Below are 27,453 nucleotides of genomic sequence, written 5' to 3' on the forward strand. Positions count from 1 at the left end.
GGGCTGATACCAGCCTGCGAATATGTCTCCTAGGCAGTATTTCCCTGACACAGTATCTGCCCCTATTTCTGCATCTGCAGTCAGTTTACTATAGCTTTGGTAGCTTTGGTATTTGTTTGCGCTATCATTTTACATGTCTTTTTGCACATTCAGCGTGGCTGAAGGCCCTATTTAAGTGTTACTAAAGGGTATATTTTATGGGTATGCTTCCAGTACGACACCACTGAGATGGGCGAAGGACTATTTCTGTTTCTGTGCTTGGCATAAGACACCGCACTAATAGTTTTTATGAAGGCTGTCACTTCAGCCATTATAAAAGCCCCATCCCATAAGAGAAACATAAATAAATCTATTAATTAAAAAATTATATTTAGCACCTAAGCTAAAAATTTTACAGACTGATACCAATCTATTGGCTTCAGCTTTTATGACACGAAATCATCTTTGTTTTTTTTTCTCCGTAGCTGTAGTCCACAGTGGCCACATGGGGGCAGTAATGAGCTATTTCTGTCCCACACTTGATAATAGTGTATCCGCTACAATCCTTGGCTTTAGTCACATTCAGCCACTCACTCCAGGTTCGGCAGCTTATCATTTATCATGCTCAGCATCAGTATGTTACAGCAGGAATTATATCTGTCAGAAGTCATGGGAGAAAAGTTGTTAACTGGTATAAAAAATTACTTAGGCATTGATTTATGATATTTGCCTGCAGCTTCCTAGAAGTAGAACGGAAGGAAAAATCTTCAAATGACAGACAAGTAGCGCACACTTTCATTTCTGAGGAGAAGACTTTGCATCGCTGTCGCACAGAGTAACAACAGTAGATATTACTCACGTATCCATGCGGGTGATGGCGTCTATGCGAAATGACGGAGCGCAAGTGGTCTTACGTGAATTGTATGTTCTAGAAATATTTATATTCCCTATAAAGTAATGATTGTGGAGCATGTTTTACTGTGTGCTGTGCCATTGCTGTGTTATTCCTACTGGAAATTAATTGACAATTGGGTGTTCCTGTTTATTGCCAATGGGGCGTGTACGTACACAGTCTGATATTATCCAAACAATGTATCAGTATGTGTAGGAACACACACTATTGACCAGAAAAATGATACCAGCCAGATGTCAATGTATTCAGGGAGAATAACAGAGAAATTTATTTATTTTACTCACTTACATAGTGCCATTCATTCCAAAGCGTTTTACTGGCAGCAATGGCACAATTTCAGAAAGAATGCTTCAGAATTACTAACGTAACATTAAGGCTATGTGCACGCGTTGCAGATTGTATGCGCTTTTGCCGGTTTTTTTCATGGCGAAAATGCTGCGAAAACGCATACACAACACAACCCATTGAATTCAATGAGATTCCGCAATGCTGTGCTCAACTGAGTATTTTTCCGCGGCGGAATCACATCGTGGAAAAAAAACGCAGCATGCTCATTCTTTGTGCGGAATACATTGATCTGCTTACTTCCCGCATGTGGCTATACCCACCTTGCGCAAAGTAAGCGCATCATGTGCGGATGGTACCCAGGGTGGAGGAGAGGAGACTATCCTCCAGACCCTTAAAATAGTATTAAAATAAAAAATAGTTATATGCTCACCTTCTGGCGGCCCCCGGATCCAGCCCAGGCCTTAGCGATGCTCCCGGCAGCTCCCGTTCTCAGTGGTGTTGCCTTGCGATAATGACCTGTGATGACGTAGTGGTCTCGCGTGATGCTACGTCATCTGGGGTCATTGTCGCAAGGCATCGCTGGGAACGGGAGTTGCCGGGAGCATCACGAGGATCGGGAAGGCTGCGGTGGCTGTCGGAAGGTGAAAATATTACGTTTTATATCTTTTTACTATTGATGCTGCATAGGCAGCATCAACAGTAAAAAGTTGGTCACATTTGTCAAACACTATGTTTGATAAGTGTGACCAACATGTCAATCAGTTTTCCAAGCGATGCTACAGATCGCTTGGAAAACGTTAGCATTCTGCAAGCCAATTACGCTTGTAAAACGCTAGTGTTTAGCATGAATACGCATGCCAATTCTGCATGCGTATTTCCCACGGCAGAGAGTTGCAAAATGTCCGTGGCAATTCCGCAACGTGCGCACATAGCCTAAAAACTAAAAATTAAGGGAATTGAAACCGTTCCCAGGAATGTAATTAATGGACCTACTTATGGGTTTGATAAACTCTGTTCCCTTTTCAGGCTGATTTAAGAAGATATCCTGTCAAAATTGGGACTGTTGCCTGCTATGGAATTATTCATTTTTGGGACATACTTGTATCTACTCAACCAGACATGCTAAAAAGAGCTGAGCTGCATGAGGATTGAGTGACGTGGCCATGATAGCCCAGGTCAGACTACTTTACACTTCAAATCAACAAGGTTGTTGAGTTTTGGTTGCACAGGGCGAGTTTTGCACGAGCTGAGACACATTGCAATGGTTGTAATTTGGAGAGAAGCGAGTCATTGTCATGGATGAATTCAACGTAAAGCAAGGAGGTGCGATGAAAGAATTTGGACTGCTCATGACCTCCTGCTGTCGTCACTGACAATCTAGGTGTCATTCATTTTGCCAAAATCTGAAATGACTTAGTATAAATATATCCACTGTCATGATGATAAAATTGGCTGCCTTTTTTCTGAGAATCGTGGACAGGTGTAATACACCCGTTGTAGCATGGCAGGTTTATCTGAAACGCTCTGGAACACAAACCACAGTGTAATAAACAGTTCTGCTACATCCATAGAAGAAATCCCTAAGCTTTGGTTCTTGATTCCAGAATTTGAGATAATACAGAATTTTCTAAGCCAACATCTAGTCTAAACAATCTGCATCCTTGAATTGTGAATTAATGGTATGTATGACATATTATGGGAGCAAAATAATCAGTCAGTCCCAATGACCTCACCGTATATAACTTTTAATAAAATAATAATGTAATAAAAAAGGTGCTTACTTTATTATTCATCATGCAAGAAAGTGTATTAGAAGGCTTACCCTGAGAGATCACTGCCTCTGGCCTGTGCTTGACCAGCAATAGCATCCATAATGGCATCCTGGGAATACATGCTGATTGGGGTGTTATATTGGGCATGAATTATTGTGGCTTTGCCTCCAGGACCCTTCACCTCAATTGGCTTGTGGGTAGAGAGGGCCGAGTCCTTCAGGACATTGGGGTTGAATCGTTCCACAAACTCAGAGCTGGGAGGAAGTGAAGTAAGTTGTGAATGGTGGAAAAGGGAAGAAGAATGAAAAAAAAAAGTGATTGTGATCAAGATAAGCTGCGTATGAATGATCCACGGAGATCTTGGTTAGATGTCGTAGGGTTATCACATGCAATGATGGTGCAAACAACACACAAGTAAGTTATTAGAAATGGTCACTGCGTATTTTAGGATAAGTGAAATCTATAAAACATGAAGGCATACAACGTAAAAGGGAATCGTCTAGTGTTTTGTCATAAAAAGGAGACCCCATTCCATGTTCTTCTTGATGTGCATGGGCATTCTCCATTGCCGTGGTTAGTAATGATGGAATCCTGGGCTAACATGATACAGTAATTTATAGCTGAGCCCCCTTTTAGGAGCCCCCTTTTTGCAGAGTCGTTAAGTATTTCACACATGGGTTTCCACAACAAAATACCAGCTTGATCCTAGTTCATTAAAATAACTATAGTCAGCATATTTAAAGGGAAACTTAAAGTTGACATTCACTGCACAATTAAAGGGAACCCTAACCATGCAGTCCTATCTGTGGGTATCATGTTAGGATGCTTTCACACTGGCGTTTTTTTCAATACGTCGCAATGCGCCGTTTAGGGGAAAAAATGCATGCTGCAAAGTTGTCTGCAGGATGTGTTTTTGCCCCATAGAGTAACATTAGCGATGCATTGCGATGCATTGACACACGTCGCAACCGTCGTGCGACGGTTGCGCCGTGTTGTGGCGGTCCGCCGGGAGCAAAAAAGTTACATGTAATGTTTTTTGCTGCTGACGAACCGCTTTTTCCAACCGCACATGCGCGGCTGGAATTCCGCCCCCACCTCCCTGCACCTTACAATGGGGTAGCGAATGCGCTGGAAAAATGCATCCGCTGCCCCTGTTGTGCGGCGCATTCACCGCTAGCGTCGGAACGTCGGCCCGACGCACTGCGACGGGCCGAGTCCGACGCTAGTGTGAAAGTAGCCTAAGTGAAGAATATCAAGTTACACTGCATCCTTCTCTGCAAGTGATATATTAATCTTATCTGCTACTTGTGTTGACCACTGATCAGCAGGGCTAAACAGGAGGCCATTTCACATCAGTCAGTCAGTACCAAGCCGCAGAGAAGAGACAGTGAGGGACATGTCTCCTGCAAACCAGATGTATGTACAGAATGACACTAATCAGAACTCCATCCCCTGGTACCTCTGAGGAAGGAACAGATGCCGCGACTGGTCATCTGCAGCGTCCCAGGAGCATCGCCAAAACTACCAATTGGTCATACCTATAGAAATGCTTCAGAATTTCATTTTTTATTTTCAGATCAATCTGCAGCTCTTGACAGTACAAGACTTATGGATGAAATGTGATAAAATCTCATCCCCATGCTGCAAGGTTTTACTGCACTGTAAACGGCCTGTAATGTGGATTTTTAAATCTGCAGTATGTCAATTTCCGTTACCTCCTCATCAGAAATGGGTAAAATTGAAACTTGTTGGCAATAACAAGCAACTCTACAATTTACGTCCTATAGGGATCATCTTCGTTCTCCTGAACAGAGGGATTATTAATTCTATAGTTTACTGCCCACAGATACACCACAGCTTACACCACAGCTTACAATTAGTAGTGCAGGTGATGAAAAATAAAACTTGAGAAAAACCCTTTAATTACAGAAGAAACACGTGAATATCCCTTTAATGGAGGTGTATTCAGAATCGGTGCCTAGGGCAGCATGAGGTAATAATGAGCCCTGCCGATCTGACCGCTTCATTACATGTATTATTCCCTGCAAGCAGCAATTTCAAATTAGGATGGGCTGACTATGAAGATCTTTAATGGGGTCACTATTAGGAATCTGCCCTCCATGATTATTACGTTATTTCACACCTATGAAGTTTTGAGATCCTCTGTCAATGTTGACATATATACATATGACTCTTCATCGTCTGATGGACATCCAGCTGCATTACGCATGTACAGGCGGGTTATCTCTTCCCCATTCATTTAATAGGGTCCACACAAACACAATTCAAGTAGTGAAAATATTTCAACGTAGAAGATGAAGACCTTCATAAATAAATTCTGATGGAGGTGAATTAAAAACTATCTACGTTTTTAGCTTGAACGGGTTATTCTACAACATAACAAGTTGTTTCAACTTTTGGGGAATAAGCAATTAAATTAAATGTAATATACTAATTTATATACTTTAGTTATGATAGTTGCCTCGATGTCCCTATTTCACCACTGATCAACTTCCCTTCTGGGTCTGTTACAAAATAGACTGGGAGCTTTTCCACTTTTGGTGTCTGCACTTCACTAGTGACTCGCTTAAAGCGGGCATTGGCTACTCCAGCACTAGAGATGAGCAAACCCAAACTTAAAAGTTCGGAGTTCGTACCGGACAGTTGGTGTCCGATGGTAAACGACAAACACAAACTTCTGCCGGAAGTCAGAGAGAGATATATATTGTTTTTCTCCAGATCCGAAGTTTGGCCTCTGTTGTTTTCAACCTGGTTCTGGTTCTAGTTTGGGGACAGTTCTGGTACCTGAACCGAGATTTGGACTAAAGCTCAGGTCGGGCACCAAAACCCCAACTTCTACGGGTCCGCTCATCCCTAACCAGCACCGTTCTCCATCACAGTTAATGCAGTATGAAAGAAAGGGGCTGGGATTGCTAAAAAAAGTACTCTGTGTTTTGGTAGAAGCAAACACAAGTTGAGCGGGCCATCGCTGAAGTAGGGAGATCAGGGTGGCTAATAACGTCTGGAACCTAATACTCCGGGCTGTTGATGCAGTTAGTGCTGCCTAACTCAGTACAAGTCAGAAACACTGTTAATCTTTTTCTTTACCAGTTCTTTAGCTTTTTTTGTGCTTTGGAATCATTCTTGCCTTTCGAATGTTTAGCTGGCAGAACATTATTAGTAGCGTTAAAATGTTATATAGCTTGTCAACCCCACATTATTTCTCCATGGAATAAAATGCATTCTCCACTCGGTGGAAAATGAGACTTCACAGAGAAGTAACAGATTAATCAAAGCATAAATATTTATAGTCGCAAAGGAAACTTCTATTAACACCATTAGTACATGTGTATAGAGATCTATCCATAAAATGCCAGGCTGGAAACTGTGTAGCAAGTTTATTTTTACATGATTTATATTTAGTCACTTTTGAATGTCTACGACACCAATTTCTTTTAATCTTTGTAGATTTTACAACCTTAGCATAGAACTACATTGATTCACAGAAGTTGTCATTCTAGATGCAGCAGAACATGGCTGCGTGCTGGAGGTTGGGATGTTGGGTTAGATGCAGTAATAAACTAAGCAACAAAAGCGCATTGTCGGTCAAAAAGCGCATTCGTGTCAAAGGTTCTCCACTGATAAAGACTTTTAGAGAGGGAGCAAGACATCAATGTTCAATCCCTGTGACCTTCCATGTTATGTACTTTCTAAACACCACATGTGCATGCTGACCAAAGGCGCGAGCGACACAAGCACACAAACCCAAAGAAAAGAAAGCAACACTCTTATACTAACTTGGCAACAGTGTTGGCTATAACCTGTAGAGGCAAAGAAGAAACATAAAGTAAATAGAATAAAGTAAAGAAAAACACAAAAATAGTCATATCTGTGTTAGAATCAAGAATACATTGATTCCTACTGGTGAGTCGTCTTACTCCAAAGCTAGCCAAGAAGCCTGTGACTGACCCATAACATCACTGAGGATCAAGACCATGTAAGATAAAAATTGGTGTAAGACTTCATAAATAAAAATAAGTCAGAAACAGAAAATGGGCTTCGTCTTCTAGCACTGGTTTATATCATTACGTCCCCATTCCTAAAACATCTTTTGAATAGTTGGGATTTTTCCCAAAGAAGAAGGAGTTCCCCCGTTTTACATCATTCAAAAAGAAGGGCATAACCCAAACTAGGCACATAAATGATTTTATGGGAACTGTAGCATTGGTTTGGAGGAACTGTGAAGATAGAGAAGAAGTAGAAGAGGTTAGTATTATATATGTATTTTATGAATCCATGGTGTAGCACCTGTTATGTGCTATGGGTCTACATTGTATCACTGTGTTATCTCCAATTTCATTTAGAGACATAAAATGTTTTTTTTCCCTTGTGGTAAATATGTAAATTGAGAAAACCTTTTACGTCATGTCCCATAACTTTTCCTGAGTCATTACAGAGTAGGTTTCCTAGAATGCTGCCAGGAACTTAACTATAGGAGGTACAAGAGCCTGAGGAGGAACAAAGGGTACTCTGACCCACACCCCAAGCAAAGACAAAACTATAGATGTGGTGTCCTGTTACAGATTTAGCATTGCACAACGTGCAGAAATGTGGCTGTAGCTGGATTGAATGAAGGGAAAAAATGAATCATTCAATCCTTAATGCAAGGCAGGTGGGAATGAACAAATATGTTTGCCGGTAACACCCGGCAATTTGTGATCAAATTTGACCCTTTCAGTAGGACAACCATTTGGCATCATGTGGAAGCCTCACCTAGCCGCTGTATTCTAGAGGTTATTTCCTTGTGAAACATAAAATGTCCAAAAAATAAGAAATCAGGTCATTTAATAATGTTTTTGGTTGAAACGTTTACAGATATTATTATTTTCTTATTGCATAGGTGTGACATATGATTGACCAGTGAAGAACTACGAATATGTCCTTCAAGACTCATATGCAGAACCTAATGTTCCAGTTTGGACTCAACCATAGTCAAACCAAAACATAATTACCAAACTTTGGCTACTGCTCTGGCTTGATATTTCCAGGTAAACAGCCATATTGTAAAATTTGGAAAGCAATCCTTCAAGAGGTTGTTGAAGATAGCAAAATCCTGACTGGGGCTGGGGTGCAATTCCAAAGGTACAATTGAACAGAAGTGTCACTGATATTGAAAAAAGGCAGGCAAATATTTCAAGTCTTGGAAATCCTCCTGAAATTGTTGTGATGAATGGACCCATGAGCTCCTCCTGAGCTGAGAGTCACATTTGAACAGGTTTTCTATGGAACATATTTATCTGGCTGCCAAGTAACATAAGGCAGCGGCCACTGAGCTTTAGAGTGGCTCTAACGGCACACAATGATTGTCTGCAGGGAGTCCATTAGTGTAATAGCCAATATTTAAGTGATCGCACTGTATGGTAGCATTTGACATAAAGGCTCGTGACATTAACTAAAGCTCAAATGCTGTTCATAACTGTCCACAAATAGGAGAGGAAAACAACTGCATTGCTAAAATACAGCGATGAGCAATAGACACAAAATGTGAGGATTACTCTTTTATCCAGTAAGACTTATAGAGGTGTTATGGCTGCTGGATGACCCTGAAAAGTATTTTTGAGAGTTATTTCTACCAAGGACTGTATGTTATGTTAAGCCCCAGTGTTCCATTGTGAGTATTCTATGTGTCAGATGGTATTACTATACTCTCTCCCTGTACACTAAGAATCAGAATCAAGCTAGGGTCACCGAATGCATAATATATGCACTGACTTTAATTACTGTATTTGATGAAAATTGGAATTTGTGGCAATTTGGAGTTGTCTTCTCAAATATACTGTATATACTGTGTGTAGACATTTAAGAATATTCTCATATAAGGGAAAGCCAGATGAAAACGAGCACTTAACAGTGGACAACAATACAATAAAGCAGGGGAATGCATATAGAGGGAGTGGGCATCTCAGAAGCTCTAATGTCTTAAGGTTTGTGAACATGACGCCTTTTTCAGGTGCTTTTCACATGAACATAGTGATTAAACATATGTGCAGCAATGTCAAATTGACGTAATGTGCACATGTTGTGTCTTTTGTTACGTCTTTTAACAGTTTCAGGCTTCGAAAGTCGTGAAGCGGCAAAAAGAAGTGACCGGTCCAGTCTTCTAGGAAGCTGCCACTATGTTACATATGGCATTACAAAAAAAGCAGAGGCACAGCAAAAGCCATACATAAAGACACAAGAAAAGATACTTTAGTGCAAACACAGCTGGCGTTTTCCAGAAGCTTCTTTTAGATTTCAAAAGTGATGCGGGTACTCCGTTGTCTAAAAGATGCTGTGTGCATACAGTTGTGCTCAAAAGTATACATACCATGACAGAATTTTTGCTTTTTTGCCATTTTTTTCCAGAGAATATGAATGATAACACCAAAACTTTTTCTCCACTCATGGTTAGTGGTTGGGTGGAGCCATTTATTGTCAAACTACTGTTTTCTCTTTTTAAATCATAATGACAACCCAAAATATCCAAATGAGCCTGTTCAAAAGTTCACATACCCTGGTGATTTTGGCCTGATAACATGCATAGAAGTTGACACAAATGGGTTTGAATGGCTGCAAAAGGTAACATCCTCACCTGTGACCTGTTTGCTTGTAATCAGTGTGTGTGTGCATAAAAGCTGAGTGGGTTTCTGGGAGCCAGACAGACTCTTGCGTCTTTCATCCAGCCACTGACGCTTCTGGATTATGAGTCATGGGGAAAGCAAAAGAATTGTCAATAGATCTATGGGAAAAGGTAGATAAATTGTATAAAACAAGAAAGGGATACAAAAACATATCCAAGGAATTGATAATGCCAGTAAGAAGTGTTCAAACAATTAACACATGGAAAATGAGGGGCTCTGTAAAAAGAAAACCACAGTCAGGTAGACCAACAAAATTTGCAGCCACAACTGCCAGCAAAATTGTTCAGGATGCAAAGAAAAACCCCACAAATAACATCAGCTGAAATACTGGACTCTCTGAAAACTAGCTTTGTAGCTTTTTCAATATGCACAATAAGGAAGCACTTGGAAGAAAATGGGCTGCATGGTTGAGTCGCCAGATGGGCAAATGCCACAAAGTATCTCTCTTACAATTCACAAAACAGCACAGAGACAAGCCTCAAAACTTCTGAAACAAGGTAATTTGAAATGATGAGACCAAAATTGAACTTTTTGACCACAACCATAAATATTACATTTGGAAAGAGGTCAACAAGGCTTTTGTTGAAAGGAACACCAGTCCTACTGTAAAGCACGGAGGTGGATCGCTGATGCTTTGGGGATGTGTGAGCTACAAAGGCACAGGAAATTTGGTCAAAGTTGAAGAAAAAGATGAACACAGCACATTATCAGCAAATACTGGAGGCAAATTTGCAATCATCAGCACACAAGCTGCATATGGGACGTACTTGGACGTTCCAACATGACAATGATCCAAAACACAAGGCCAATTCGACCTGTCATTAGCTACAGCAGAACAAAGTGAAGGTTCTGGAGTGGCCATCTCAGTCTCCTGACCTCAATATCACTGAGCCACTCTGGGGAGATCTCAAGCGTGCAGTTCATGCTAGACAGCCCGGAATTTACAGGAACTGGAGGCTTTTTGCCAAGAAGAGTGGGCAGCTTTACCATCTGAGAAAATAAAGAACCTCATCCACAACTACCACAAAAGACTTCAAACTGTCATTGATGTCAGAGGAGGCAATACACGGTATTAAGAAATGGGGTATGTGAACTTTTGATCAGGGTCATTTGGATGTTTTGGGTTGTCATTATGATTTAAGACAAGAAAACACAGTAGTTTGACAATAAATGGCTTCACTCAACCGCTAACCAAGAGTGGAGAAAAAATGTTGGTGTTATCATTCATATTATCTGAAAAAAGGCCAAGAAAGCCAACATTCTGCCAAGGTATGCAACCTTTTGAGCACAACTGTATTCCCTAATATGACATATGTCTTTTACTACATAACACGACACCAATTTTATAAATGTGGGCCTCTGCTATTGGCTTTGCCGTAGGGCAATGTCAGCTTAAAGTCATGCTGATATATATAAAACACTAATATATATAATACTCCTTGAAAAAGCCTTGGGGCGAAACGTACCCTGGAGTACTGGGGCGTTCTATATTTTTATTGAACATTATTCTATATGTTGTGTTTCTTCACAACTGTTAGTAGGATTTGTATATATAAAAGGCTCACAAATAGGCAGGCACAACACATTTACTTTTATGATACTATCACAACCAATGTACAGTATCATAGCACACACAGCAAGAAGACCAGCACTAAATACTTGGGCACCTATTCATCATTTGCATTTATTTGTAAATCACTTTTCTTTTTTGTCTGATATCAGTCGCTGTTTTTGAGCCAAATTCATCGAAATGGCACATGTGATTTTTGAATTTGGTGCAAAGTCAAAAATAGTCTTTCTACCTGTCTGGAACTGATTTTGCAAATCTTGGTGCCACAAGTCCCATGTTGGTGCCAAAAGTTGCAAAAATGCTCCAATAATTTGCGGCTTTTTAAAAGTTGCAATTGATCAATCAGGTTTTAACATCTGGGATTGTTAAACTCTGTCAACAAAACGGAAAACAAGCAAAACAAAAGACAGTAGAGCACATATATAATAGACTTAAAAAAGTGCAAACAGAATATTGAATTGGTGCAAAAAAAACAAACAAAAAAAAGATGCAAAACATACAAGACTTGATAAAAACTAAGCACAAAGGCAATGGTGATTTGAAGTCTTAGGCTGAAATCACAGTAGTTTATGGCATCTGATGCGAGAGCATCGTATTTGATATGCTAATGACTCTCAGCTCCAGCTCTGCAGCGAGCGTGAGCCGAGTGTCATGCTACTCATGAGAGTGCGGAGGAGATGGAGAAAGTAATTTCTCCATCTCCTGCATTGGCTGTCTCGGCATGTATCGCTCCACACTGAGATGACATCGGAGTGCAGTCCAATGTTTCACACGCATCCATACACTTGTATGAATGTGAGTGAGCAGCATGCTGTGAATGTTTTCTCATTCCGCGCAGTCACATGTGTAGACTACAAGTGATATCTGCATGGGAACAACAGTAACAAGGACCACCAGGACAGGCGCAGGGTTTTATCAGGTAAACAAAGAGGTTTACCATTGAGTTGCTACAGGAAACTATACTACTAAGCTGTAAAATGAGTGAACAAGGAATGAAATACTGTATATACATATAAAGAAAGTGTTCAATGGTAGATGTCAGTATATGCTATTTCCTGAAGCCTTTTGGCTAGTGAAGGAAATGTGTTCATAATGAATCACATACCTATTAAGCCCAAACCTTTTTCTAAACTTGTAAAGTATGCATAATCTAGAAGCCATAATGAATCTTCTGAACATTGGCTCTAGCTTTACCTTAACAGTATAACAGTACAATGATATATATATATATATATATATATATATATATATATATATATATATGTGTATATATATATATATATATATATATATATATATATATACTGTATATATATACAGTGGGGCAAAAAAGTATTTAGTCAGTCAGCAATAGTGCAAGTTCCACCACTTAAAAAGATGAGAGGCGTCTGTAATTTACATCATAGGTAGACCTCAACTATGGGAGACAAACTGAGAAAAAAAAATCCAGAAAATCACATTGTCTGTTTTTTTAACATTTTATTTGCATATTATGGTGGAAAATAAGTATTTGGTCAGAAACAAAATTTCATCTCAATACTTTGTAATATATCCTTTGTTGCCAATGACAGAGGTCAAACGTTTTCTGTAAGTCTTCACAAGGTTGCCACACACTGTTGTTGGTATGTTGGCCCATTCCTCCATGCAGATCTCCTCTAGAGCAGTGATGTTTTTGGCTTTTCGCTTGGCAACACAGACTTTCAACTCCCTCCAAAGGTTTTCTATAGGGTTGAGATCTGGAGACTGGCTAGGCCACTCCAGAACCTTGAAATGCTTCTTACGAAGCCACTCCTTTGTTGCCCTGACGGTGTGCTTTGGATCATTGTCATGTTGAAAGACCCAGCCACGTTTCATCTTCAATGCCCTTGCTGATGGAAGGAGGTTTGCACTCAAAATCTCACGATACATGGCCCCATTCATTCTTTCATGTACCCGGATCAGTCGTCCTGGCCCCTTTGCAGAGAAATAACCCCAAAGCATGATGTTTCCACCACCATGCTTTACAGTAGGTATGGTGTTTGATGGATGCAACTCAGTATTCTTTTTCCGCCAAACACGACAAGTTGTGTTTCTACCAAACAGTTCCAGTTTGGTTTCATCAGACCATAGGACATTCTCCCAAAACTCCTCTGGATCATCCAAATGCTCTCTAGCAAACTTCAGACGGTCCCGGACATGTACTGGTTTAAGCAGTGGGACACGTCTGGCACTGCAGGATCTGAGTCCATGGTGGCGTAGTGTGTTACTTATGGTAGGCCTTGTTACATTGGTCCCAGCTCTCTGCAGTTCATTCACTAGGTCCCCCCGCATGGTTCTGGGATTTTTGCTCACCGTTCTTGTGATCATTCTGACCCCACGGGGTGGGATTTTGCGTGGAGCCCCAGATCGAGGGAGATTATCAGTGGTCTTATATGTCTTCCATTTTCTAATTATTGCTCCCACTGTTGATTTCTTCACTCCAAGCTGGTTGGCTATTGCAGATTCAGTCTTCCCAGCCTGGTACAGGGCTACAATTTTGTTTCTGGTGTCCTTTGACAGCTCTTTGGTCTTCACCATAGTGGAGTTTGGAGTCAGACTGTTTGAGGGTGTGCACAGGTGTCTTTTTATATTGATAACAAGTTTAAACAGGTGCCATTACTACAGGTAATGAGTGGAGGAAAGAGGAGACTCTTAAAGAAGAAGTTACAGGTCTGTGAGAGCCAGAAATCTTGATTGTTTGTTTCTGACCAAATACTTATTTTCCACCATAATATGCAAAAAAAATGATAAAAAAACAGACAATGTGATTTTCTGGATTTTTTTTTCTCAGTTTGTCTCCCATAGTTGAGGTCTACCTATGATGTAAATTACAGACGCCTCTCATCTTTTTAAGTGGTGGAACTTGCACTATTGCTGACTGACTAAATACTTTTTTGCCCCACTGTATATATTGTAGATATATAGTTTTTGCTATGTAATCTTAGGGCAGCGTAAGGTAGTGGGTAAGAGACACTGATTTCAGCGATGTGTCAACTAATAGGCAGTGAGTGTTTTATCAGCAGGAGATTATCACTACCCGGACTAGGTGTCCTGTGAGCCCTGGTCTGACCACACCCCCAGTACTGATTAGCAGCTGACTGACAGTAGACAATGTACACAGAAAACTGTGATGTGGGCGGGGTTAGCTTCCTGAGCTCTGCTACATACTGCAGCTAAAAACTGATTGTATCAGAAATGCTGCACCCAGTTAAATAAGTGATACATAATTGGAATCAGGGTCTCTTTTCCTACATTATGCTGCTCTCAGATGAGGAAGCAAAAACCTGCTGACAGATTCCCTTTAGATTAATGTCTGGCATGTGTAAATATGAATTTTAATTTTTATAGTTGTAATTAGGATTTCCTCCACTCTTGAGAATGATTCCATCACCTGCTCCAGCCCTGTTCCTAAATAAACTGGCCCAGACATCTTGGCTTGTTGGTTCCCCCCTATCCTTCCTTCTACCATTGCTGTCTCTAGGTAAAGTATATTTGTGTCTTTTTAGCTTTCTTAATTTTAAAGAATGATGCTATTACTCTACTCCTGTGTCACCGCTTACATAGAGAACTATTGTGGCATTTCTTCTAGTCTCTAAAATATCCGCCTGCCATATTATCTACTGAGATATATTAAGAACACGCTGGAGTCTGTAAGCAGATAGTCATATAGCCATTTTTGGTATGTGCTCAACAGCTGAGCATCTCCTTACAGTCAAACACAGTGTAACAGTATCATTTGGTAAAAAGGAGCCAGTGTCTGTTTTAATCCTCTGAACCCCGTCCATGCACGTCATCTGACAGTTTTAAGGTAGAACAGGAGATAAACGTTTAGAGAAAAATCAAATTTATGATCCAGTGGAGAAGGTGGAAAAAGCAATCTGTTATTTCTAAAGTGGAAGTGCATTCATTCATAACGGAACGAATGTATACAAGTGCACATAGCCCAGATGTTTCCTTTTATTGTAATGGTTTGGCAGCAGTAATTCCCATTTCCAGCACACAGACAAGTAAGTATAGGAATCCATTACCAGATTCCACTATATGAAGACCGGAGGGTGTTGTCGTAAACCCAGAACGCTTGTGTTCCTCATATAGAAGCACTACAACTGCATTTTTAATGGAGCGAGAATGTCAATTTAAGAACATGTAGGACAATTCAATAGTGTTGTTGTGTGTACCAGGAAAACAATAGTCAGAAGCAGCATGGTGGCTCAGTGCTTAGCACTTTTCAAATCCCCCCAATGACAATGTCTGCAAGAAGTTTGTATGTTCTTCCTGTGTCTTCCTGGGTTTCCTCCGGGTTCTCCGGATTCCTCCAATAACTCCAAAGTCATACTGTTAGGGAATATAGCTTGTGAGCCCCATTGGGACAGTGAGTGATGGCACTGCGGAATATGTTGGTACTATATAAGAAAATGAAGTATATCTGAAATAAATGCACAACTGCATACGAATGGTGATTTTGAAAAAAATCAAGGTGAAGGATCTCATGGATCACATCCTGAGAGCTGACACAGAAGGCCCTCTGTGTTGTGTGGTGAATATTCTCCCTAGATCCTCACCTTAAGCAGAAGTCCACTGTGTAGGTGTTAAAAGGAATTCAAGATGACAAATGTTGCCACTTATAATGATACTTTTTAAAGAAAATGATCAATGAAGATCACCAATAAATGGTGGCCACAATGACTGGAAACTGTAAATGGGCCCTTTTAAAATCAGAGGCAATGTCTTTTTTGTTTTTGCCAATCAGTTATTGTTATGGAAAACTATGTCTGACCAGACACTTCTAGTGCTGGCCTCTACACAGGAAATATAGTATGACATGACAGCTATTCACATGGCCAACAATGTAATACAAGTCCCTGAGTAGGTGACGCTCTCTGAGATGGAACCTCCTCCATGATTTCCATATGCCCCATCAGTGCGCATGGACAGGATTCCTCTATGATTTTCATATGCCCCATCAGTGCGCATGGACAGGATTCCTCCATGATTTTCATATGCCCCATCAGTGCGCATGGACAGGATTCCTCCATGATTTCCATGTGCCCCATCAGTGCGCATGGACAGGATTCCTCCATGATTTCCATATGCCCCATCAGTGCGCATGGACAGGATTCCTCCATGATTTCCATATGCCCCATCAGTGCGCATGGACAGGATTCCTCCATGATTTCCATATGCCCCATCAGTGCGCATGGACAGGATTCCTCCATGATTTTCATATGCCCCATCAGTGCGCATGGACAGGATTCCTCCATGATTTTCATATGCCCCATCAGTGCGCATGGACAGGATTCCTCCATGATTTTCATATGCCCCATCAGTGCGCATGGACAGGATTCCTCCATGATTTCCATATGCCTCATCAGTGCGCATGGACAGGATTCCTCCATGATTTTCATATGCCCCATCAGTGCGCATGGACAGGATTCCTCCATGATTTCCATATGCCCCATCAGTGCGCATGGACAGGATTCCTCCATGATTTCCATATGCCCCATCAGTGCGCATGGACAGGATTCCTCCATGATTTTCATATGCCCCATCAGTGCGCATGGACAGGATTCCTCCATGATTTTCATATGCCCCATCAGTGCGCATGGACAGGATTCCTCCATGATTTTCATATGCCCCATCAGTGCGCATGGACAGGATTCCTCCATGATTTTCATATGCCCCATCAGTGCGCATGGACAGGATTCCTCCATGATTTTCATATGCCCCATCAGTGCGCATGGACAGGATTCCTCCATGATTTTCATATGCCCCATCAGTGCGCATGGACAGGATTCCTCCATGATTTTCATATGCCCCATCAGTGCGCATGGACAGGATTCCTCCATGATTTTCATATGCCCCATCAGTGCGCATGGACAGGATTCCTCCATGATTTTCATATGCCCCATCAGTGCGCATGGACAGGATTCCTCCATGATTTTCATATGCCCCATCAGTGCGCATGGACAGGATTCCTCCATGATTTTCATATGCCCCATCAGTGCACATGGACAGGATTCCTCCATGATTTCCATATGCCCCATCAGTGCGCATGGACAGGATTCCTCCATGATTTTCATATGCCCCATCAGTGCACATGGACAGGATTCCTCCATGATTTTCATATGCCCCATCAGTGCGCATGGACAGGATTCCTCCATGATTTCCATATGCCCCATCAGTGCACATGGACAGGATTCCTCCATGATTTTCATATGCCCCATCAGTGCGCATGGACAGGATTCCTCCATGATTTCCATATGCCCCATCAGTGCGCATGGACAGGATTCCTCCATGATTTCCATATGCCCCATCAGTGCGCATGGACAGGATTCCTCCATGATTTTCATATGCCCCATCAGTGCGCATGGACAGGATTTGTCTTTTACCAAAGAGCTACTCTAAGGTTTTATGACTACTAAGTATTAAGGCCTAGGAAAATTGTAACCCTACCATAGTAAAGATAAATCGGAGGAACAAAATAAGTAGGAAAACACGTTCACGATTCAGGTAAAGAGTAACCGTCATCATTTATATTTCATAGATCAATAGTACACATGAAAAGAAGCAGATTTGTAATATATCTTATCAGATAAGTCTGCTCTCTTCTCCTGGAGCGATCCTTCAATCTCACTTCAGGGGTACAATGAGATAGGAGAGGACAGTAGAACTTAGATGAATTTATGAGCACTATCTGCCATCTCCTGTCTCAGTAATGGGAGAATCTGTATTCACTGAAGACACATTTTACCTGTAGATTGAGAATTTAGAGAGTGAATGATCAGTCCAGAAGGAGGAAGGAGCAGCTTTCTTTAAAAAAGATATACGGTATATAAGTTTTTTTTTTCATGGCTATAACTTACAAATAATAATAATAAAATTTTAATAATAATAATAAATTAAATGATGATTACTCCTTAAGTTTTCTTTTAATTCTAGATATTATTAGAGAAAATATATGTCAACATTTAATAAATGTGATCACCCATGACCAAAAAGGTAACTTTCTGGAAGTATTATGTGTCCATTTCTAGGCTGTAGTCTTCACTAAGTGGTGATGCCGGTACAGTTATATGAGCTTCTGCATTCTGTTCTATTACCGGCCAATGACGTGAGCACTCTTGCATGCAGAGAATTTACAGTGAGGGTACACCGGTATAAGCATCCCCCACTGCTCAGGAGACAAGATTCTCATCAAGTTTTACATCGTGAAATTAATACTAAGGTTGAGGGTGATTTTAGCAAGTAGAAATCTAGGAAACTGTCTAGGCCCCCTTTATGACAAAAACTCCAGTGATGGAGTGGGAACCCCACAAGCACACTGAGACCACCCAGTATTATCAAGCAGTTTATGCTAATGGTATTTGTAAATGTGATTGCAGTATTATATGGGAACTTTAAGGAAGAATTATGTGTGCACTGTGTAAGTTGATATTTGTCTTGCTAAATCCTCATATATACGGCAGCACTTAGTAACGCTTTGCTTTGATGCACCGAGGATCCAGGAGGAAGCTACCGCTGTTCCATACTGCTCATGCCTGAGTGAATAAAAGTCTTGCTCCATTATATATACACAGACACCAACAGTTGTCATATCTGCCATGAATCAGTGAAAAATCTTCCAGGGCAAAATTCATCAACGTTTGTTAAAGAGATGGAAAAATGGAGCAAATAATGCGTTTTACATTGTGATTTAATTACTAATGAAATATAAAAGTTCCCCAAGTCCGCATAGACTAACTCCACTAAGAAACGCTTGTGATTGCAGTTCAATATTGTGACATGTCTCAAGCTGTAAGATTGCAGGGAGCAGAAGCATGGGCAGGGGTTTGGTTATAATATGAACATACAGTCCAGTCTTCAAGCACCATGTTATAGAGCCGGAGGAGCTGAGCAGATTGATGTACCGTATATGTTTTGTGAGAAATGGTTCTGTATAACCTGCGTTTTCATTATTTAATCCTCTGCTCTTCCTGGGGTTTTTGGTCCAGTGGGCGGTCCTATCAGTGACTGACAGCTACCTCTATATTCAACCTTGTACTGAAAAAGCCCACTTGACCAAAAATCCCAGAAAGAGCAAAGGCTTAAATGATAAAAACACATGTAATACCGAATCATATCTCACAAAGTTATATATCAATCTACTTAACTCCTTCTGCTCTATAACATGGTGCCTGTCTATTGGATGACAGTTTCATGGTGACAGGTTCACTTTACATGTTCATACGAATGGCCTGCATTATCTGCCCCAATGTCTGCCTGGAGAGGACATTATGGACTCTGATGGTATAAAATTGCAAGTCTGAAAAGGAAAAAATGGACTTTCTTGGGACCACAAAGAGTCATGATTTTATTTGCCTGGAAAAGGTGATTTCAGGAAGCAAAGAACTTCAATCACACATGATATATAAGGGTTCCAAGTGGAGTTAGGTTGCATTTTTAGGAACAAAATTCAATTTTTAGAAAATGTTCTCAAGTTCACTTTTTGTATATTAAGTTACATAAGTTGATGAATTATGCCAGGAATAGTCAGTTCAGTGCTATCAAACCCAAATGTAATATTGGATAGTATTAGGTGTGCAATCATGGTAAAACTTTACGGGAAGCTTCTGTTACGTACCCTCTAAGAAGACCTCCTCCTGACGCCCTTCCTTTGAGACTCAAATTATGCATCTCAGTCATTTCATTAAGAGTCTCTGCTGAATAAAGCCCAATGGGATTGTTATATAGTCTTTTCTTAGCGGGGCTAAACTGACTGTTGGTATTGTTCTCATCATTGACTACACCGTCAGGCTTGGGATATATGCTACGCCTGACAGAAGACGTTTCGGAAGCAATGGAATGAGACGACATGGATCTAAGAGGTGATGTCTTTACAAAAGAGTTGCTATGTGCATGATGGATCTCTTGCTTGCTGAAGTGGCCTGACATTGTCCCATTAGTGGTCACACCACCACTCAGAGGCATAGCAGTGTTAGACAGAGCACTGAGGACTGTTCTGCCATTAATTTCCAAAGCGTGGTCCTGTAGCATACATGCAGGCCAAGAGAGAAGAACACAGTAATCAGAGGAACATGCAGAAGAGGCAAATCTGTCATAACAACGTTTAGATGCGACAACATTGACAGCAATCAATTCATAACCCAAATTCAAGATGTTGGCTTTTGCAAGCAAGACATGTTTAGCACCCGCTATGATGTTCTACTTTTTAAAGCAGCTTTTTTATTGTGTTAATTTTGCATTAGAATCAGATTATTGAGCACAGTCCTGACAGTGTACTGTTCACATGGAGTGATAGATCCTGCATTCATTGAGATGACTTTTCCAGTCTCCCTTCTGGCGAGAGTTATCCCTCTTCAGATCTGTTATGATCCATTTTGGCTCTCGGACATTTTTCACTGAATAATTTGACGAAAATAGAAGTGAGCACGGAGTCTTAAAGGGAATCAGTTGGCAGGTTATCACACCCCAAACTATTTATACGTGCATGTAGCTCTTGCAAAGACAAGTCCAGTAATACCTTCATATGGCCAGTCCATTCCTGTCACTGAAAAATTAATGTTTGAATTAATATGCAAATGATGAAGATCTGAAGCCTCTGTCACTCCAGCTCTATTCCTCACCCAGTGTTGAATCCTCCTGCTTGACTAACTGGATATCTGGAGACATATAGCTTAGAGAATGCTAATTAGTAGGAGGAGGCAGAGATGGGCTGGGAATAGAGCTGGAGTGACAGAGGTGTCAGATCTAGGATAGCAATTTGAATACAAAATTCAACGCTGATTTCTCAGTGATGGAGCAATGGACCAGCCATTTAAGTGTATTACTGGATTGGCTTTTGAGAAAGCTACATGCGCATACAAATATTTTGGAGTATGACAGACTCTCTTTAAATGGAGGTCAGGCTTGTGTAAGAGTAGGGAAAGTATTACAATATAAAATTACAATTATTCACCTGTTAAATCCCGCACTACTCTAGCTCTGATGCACTTTGCTTCATTGGTGCAGCTATTACGTGTGATCAGTGCAGCCACACTCTGACCTCAGCGGTCACATGTAGTCCGTGCAAGCATCACCGCTAAGGTCAGTAAATATCTACAGTGGTCATCACTGCAGCAAATTAATCACAAAGTTAGCTGTGAAACACTGGCGCTGCAGTGCCGGCATGTTGGGGGATTTAACAGGTAATTATTGTTATACCGTATATTATTTTTATCTGCTCTTACACAATTAAAAAAAATTCATGGACAACTCAGTTTGAGTGCATCTATAGAGCTTCCCCCACCTGCATTTCCTGCCAGACACTTATATATGGTGGTTAGAGAAATACCCAGCAGATAGGGCAGAACAGATGTCAATGCAAAGCTAGTACATGATCCTATGCAGAAGAGGCTTTTATCATTTCATTTTAATTTTGTTATCCAGTGTTTACTAGGCAGGACAATCAATGTTATATTTAATTATCTCCAATTCTTAGCGAGGCGACAATACCACATATGTGTATTTTTTATTGCTTAGATGTGTATAAAGGTTGTTTAAAATGTTTTCCTTAATTCTACCAAGGGATTTTAAAGGGAATATGTCATCAGAATTTTGCTATATAACCTGAGAGCAGCAATAGGGGCAGAGAACATGATTCCAGAGATGTATCACTTAATGGGCTGCTTGGTGCAGTTTTGATAGAATCCCTGTTTTCTCTGCTGTAGATGATGCTGAGCTCGGTATAACCCCGCCCACACCCCTGATTGGCAGCTTCCTGTGTACACTGTGCATAGGCAGGAAGCTGCCAATCAGTGGTGGGGGAAAGGAGCAAAGTTCTAGATTTTTCTGCTTTGCTGATCAATAATGGAGACCCAGATCGTTAGACGATAGTGCTGTGATTTTTATTAATGGTCCCTAGCAACGAGTTTCGAAGTTATTCCAAACCTCTTCTTCAGGACACAGCCATGTATGCAGGCAGTGAAAAGCACGTATTTATATGAATTTCAAAAAATCGGGCGCCAAGAAGACACATGACATGTGAAATGTTTTTGCTGCTTTTTTCTAACAATTTCTAATAATAAAGAAAATGAATGTGCATAAAGAGATGAAGGAATACAATTGTGTTTCGGTCTATTTTTGTTATCATTTCTCTTTAAAAATATGATAAAAAATAACTATATTTATGTATTAAAAAATATATCATAAAGTAAATTTGAGCTCATGTTGTATTTATATTGTGACGTCTGGTTGTCGGCTAGTTACACATACAGCCACTGAGAGCTGTTAAGGTTTGAAAACAAACTAATAGTGAATTAGTGAAAGTGATATAATAAAAAACAGATCTCCAACAATTAATTGAGCGTTTTAAATGAATTGCTGATGTGAATATTCTCTACTATGTCTGGGGTAGAGTATGTGAACACCTTGGACATAGCAGCTCTCAGTGGCTCAGTGTGTAAGTAATCGACAACCAGACGTCACGGTATAAAACAACATCAGTTTGAATTCAGTTTATTATGTATATATTAATGTATGTAATTGTTTTTTAATAATATTTGAAATGATAATGAAAGTAGCCCAACATTGACACACGTTTTTCTATTGTAATTTCATTCCTTCTTTTTATACTTATCTATTTTCTTTATTGTTAACTGTTAGAAAAAAGCAGCAAGCATTGAACTTTGACTTGTCATGTCTTCTTAGCGCCCGTTCTTTAAAACTCATGTGTATAAATACGTGCACATCTCACTGCATGTACACATGGTTATGTCCCCAAGAAGAGGTTTGGAATAACTTTGAAGCGCATTGACCAAGAACCATTAATCAAAATCTCAGCACTATCATCTTATGATCTGGAGCTCCGTTATTGATCATCACAGCAGAAAAGCCACAACCTTAGCTCCTTTTTCCTGCATTACTGGTTGGAAGACTCGTGGTTCTGCAGCAGCTGACTGTCTGTGCTTTTACATGGTTGTGCGCTCACAACCACATCAGGTCAGCATAACCATAATTATTAATTACTAGATTGTGGCCCGATTCTAACGCATCGGGTATTCTAGAATATGCATGTCCCCGTAGTATATGGACAATGATGATTCCAGAATTCGCGGCAGACTGTGCCCGTCGCTGATTGGTCGAGGCAACCTTTATGACATCATCGTCGCCATGCTGTGCCCGTCGCTGATTGGTCGAGGCCTGGTGGCCTCGACCAATCAGGGACGTGGGATTTCCAGGACAGACAGACAGACAGAAAGACAGACAGACAGACGGAAAAACCCTTAGACAATTATATATATAGATGTCTTTTACTTGGATAAGATGCTATTTGTGCTTTTTTGCTCCTAGTTTCTTAAGTAAGTAGTGGTGGGGGCAGGGTTACACTGATTAGCCTGACTGCAAGAGACAACTAGTCCTCTGGTGATAATCTCCCGCTGAATAAACACCAATATTATTGAAACTACAGCACACAGACTAATAAGTGACAAATACCTGGAATCAGGATCTCTACACCTCTATTATGCTACTCGCAGATTAAATTGCAAAAACTTGCTAACAGATTCCCTTTAACAATAGAAGTCCCAGAGAGGGGTCATTTAACATTTCTACCTTTGGAACCTTTGGAGCTCGAAATTTCTGAGACTTCTAGTGTTAAGTAGTACCTGATTGCATGAATTATCCCTAGGAGGTATTAGGAGCACTTCATCAGCCCACAGCAGAGTGACTGACACCGCAGCATGTGCTTGGAGGAGTAGGGAATACACAGTTATTTCTGTGAGTCATTGTTTGGCTATGTTAGGCCAGTCTCACACGTCCAGATAATTCCGGTACCGGAGAAATCGGTACCGGAGTTATCCGTGTCCGTGTGTCCGTGTGCTCACGTGGCACATCAGTGTGGCACACGTGCGGCAGCCGTGTGCCACCCGTGTGCTGCCTGAGGACCACACAGACCGTGCAGGAGAGACAGCGCTGTCCCCTGCATGTGGTGATGAAGCCGGCATTCATCCCTTCTGTCCTGCTTGGCTAAAGCAGCACTTGCAGGAGAGAAGGGATGAAAAATCAATTTTTTTTGTGTTAAAAATAAAGTTTGGGGTCATCTCCCACCAACCACCCCTCCCCGCGCCCGCCCCCTAGCAGAGAAATACTCACCCAGCTCCCGCGATGCCTCCTCTCAGCGCCGACAGCTTGTCCTGTGTGAGCGGTCATGTGGTACCGCTCATTACAGTGATGAATATGCGGCTCCACCTCCCATAGGGGTGGAGCCGCATATTCATCACTGTAATGAGCGGTACCACGTGACTGCTCACAGAGGACAAGCTGCCGGCGTGGAGGCATCGCGGGAGCTGGGTGAGTATTTCTCTGCTAGGGGGCGGGTGCGCGGGGGTGGGGAGGGGTGGTTGGCGGCCCACAGCCTTGCTCCTGGCTGACTGAGGTGTGTGTGATATTGCTTTTGTCTGTTGAGTTCCCAGGAGTTGTACGTCTTCAGTCTGCAGCCCATCCTGACACTTGACAAGGACAGACTGCAGTTTGAATTATATCACATACGCCATTTTTATCTAATTCTGGTAGAAACCCTTTAAATATAACTGCAAACAAGGGTCTGTTAAAATCTCATTGTCAAATGTACTATTGTTCCAAGAACTTAGGGAAACTGAAATACTATTTTATTAGATGAATCACGGACCCAATTTATTAATTGGGCAAACAGAGATAACGCCTAGGGTTAAATGTTACCTTGTGGCTCATATCCCACACAGTAAAATTGTTGGATGTTAATGTTGTTTTTTTAAAACTAAGAATTTGTAGTAAAAATTCAATTTGCTGTCATCTACTTCTGCTGCACCTACTCTTCTTACACATGGCACTATTATTGTACAGATACAAAAGAATTGAGCAAAAATGGTTTGTAGGACCTTGGTATAGTGGCCACATCGTTGGTCTATAGCCACCAGCCCTGAGCCCTCGGAACCTCTTCATTTTAGCATCCCCAGCATCTTTTCTAATTAGCCAGCCGTGCTAATTAGTATTATCAGAAGAAATGCTGGGGATGCTGGCAGGTAAGAGGAGGCTTACAGGGATCGGGACTGGATTACCATCATGGCTACTGGATCAGGGTCCTGACAATATTTTTAATTAATCCTAGTTTCAATTCAATGCATGTAAATTCAGTTTAAATCACTACTGAGATACTTCAGGGCAAATGTATGAATGTGTAAGCATGCTGCACGTTTACAAATTCACAGCATATTCTGTTGCGGATCTTTTCACATTTCCCGTGTATTTTACACAATACAAAATCTGCATAGAAATCTGCAACAAAGCAACGCATGCAATTAAAGGCTGATGGTTTTAGGCTATCTTCACAGGTTATGGCCCATGGCAGCATATAGGCTTTGATTAGGTAGGCTTACAGCATTTTAGGTATTAAAAAAAAGAGGAATGAGTAGCACTAAATTAGGATTTACTATTTAAAGAGAACCTCTCATGGGTTTCGGGCTGCCCTTTTTTTTTAACAAAAGAGTGTGCTGCCTCAGACTGGTGAATTTTCTATATATCACCTATTAACAAAAGTGGTCCCATGTGTCCATAGTGTCCCCGACTTTCTAACAAAAATTGGGTTTGAATTTCTGGGTCGTTGGATTTGTCATGCACAGTGGGATCCTACAACCCTTGGTGGCACGTATTGCCGTGAAAGAACGAGATCTCACTCTTTGGCCTAACCCAGTGCTGCTGCCTACTTTACCAAGCGGTAACTGCTTTAATGAGGTTACCATTTATTAACCTCTTAGTAAAATCTGCATGTTGGGATATAATAACTCAGATGTTTGGACCTGACTTTTCCTAGAAAGTCCTGTCCTTTAATGGGACGTTAGGGAGCTGTAGGACCACTGTTGTTAGTATATGACATTTAAAGACCTTACCAGTCTGAGGCTCCACACTGGTTCTCTTTAAATTATACTGTAATATTTTCCCAACATAGATATAGCTATACAGCGTGCAGGGACAGCAGTCACACTTGGACCATGGCACTTACAGCGGCCTAAAAGGCTCCTCTGCCACATATGAATGTGAGGGTTGCATGATAACTGTGGGACTTTGCAGCACATTTTGCATTAGAACCTTGGAGTCTCATATTATGCCAGCTGTGTATGTTTTATGATTATTATTTTATTCTGTGCTGCATGGAAACCATTAACAGAACTTATTATGCCTTTGGCAAAAGCCAAGGATAAAAACATTTATTACAAAATGAATGTACCTTCTGATGAGGGATTACTGGCATTGGAGAGTCCATTCGTGGAGTGGCAATGGGAACTGGTCCTGGCCGTTTTGACCTATGAAGAGAAAATTAAGGTAAATAAAAATGTTTGTGGTAATACCCGGGTAAATGTTGTACATGTTGTCAACAGTTGGGTATACAATGGATATTTTCTCATTTTTTCCCATATGAAGTAAACAAAGTAAAGTAGAGATAGAGGCATATGAAGGGGGCAGATGTAGCCGCCTCTGCTCTCTGAGGGGCGATAGTGGCCACTATGCTGTATAAGCATACATAGATATTATGAATGGCACATTTAGGTGGGATGCCCTGTTAGAGACTTTGGGTCTACATTCTGAACACTTGAAACTATAATATGGGTTATATTTTTTAAGGCATACAAAACCACACGTAACATGACATAGTAAGATGAAAACTGCCAATAAAGGCTGAGTGATACTTTTTATTCCTCTTAATTGAATGTAGACGTTTTCAACTAATTTCCAAAACTAATTAACAAAGCAGGGGTGCCAAACCTTTACATGCCATTGTCTACCAATTTTCAGCACTAGCAATCATTCCACCTTTCAGTGAATAAATTGCTGTCTTTGTTGAGACTTCTCAAAAAATTGTCCCTTCTCTGGCTCCTTATAGTATTTCCCAAATACATGCAACATATTATATATTTCATGCTATTGTTTGTTATATTCTTGTCTAGAAAAGTTTGGAATTATGGTCACCTCTCAGCTTTCCTACTTACAATAATAGGTCTTGAGGGGTATTTTACCTTTGTTAGCTAAACCCTATATTTTGTGTTGAGAAAACACGGTAATTTCTAACATACAGTACTTTGGGCTCGATTAATTAAGGCTGACTCTGTACACATCAGTCTAAATGAATTCATTAAGAGGGGCACGAAACTGATGTAAGCCTCTGTCAAGGACTAGAGAACATTTGTGACATAAGTTACCCCACTAATGTGGTGAAATTTTGAT

At 40.8% G+C, this 27,453-nt stretch overlaps 1 protein-coding gene across 3 annotated transcripts in view; it reads right to left on the minus strand.

Annotated features, from left to right (window-relative positions):
• Positions 1–27,453, minus strand: part of LDB3 (LIM domain binding 3) — a 332,032-nt gene that overhangs the window by 145,004 nt on the left and 159,575 nt on the right. For all 3 annotated transcript variants that reach the window (XM_069753186.1, XM_069753184.1, XM_069753185.1), the window contains exons 4-6: positions 26,459–26,534; positions 6,751–6,773; positions 3,003–3,206 (exon numbers count right to left, since the gene is read on the minus strand). In XM_069753186.1, the coding sequence (XP_069609287.1) occupies positions 3,003–3,206; positions 6,751–6,773; positions 26,459–26,534 (303 nt within the window). The remainder of the gene's footprint in view (positions 1–3,002; positions 3,207–6,750; positions 6,774–26,458; positions 26,535–27,453) is intronic.

Source organism: Ranitomeya imitator, chromosome 2, assembly GCF_032444005.1.
Source record: "Ranitomeya imitator isolate aRanImi1 chromosome 2, aRanImi1.pri, whole genome shotgun sequence".
NCBI lineage: Eukaryota > Metazoa > Chordata > Amphibia > Anura > Dendrobatidae > Ranitomeya > Ranitomeya imitator.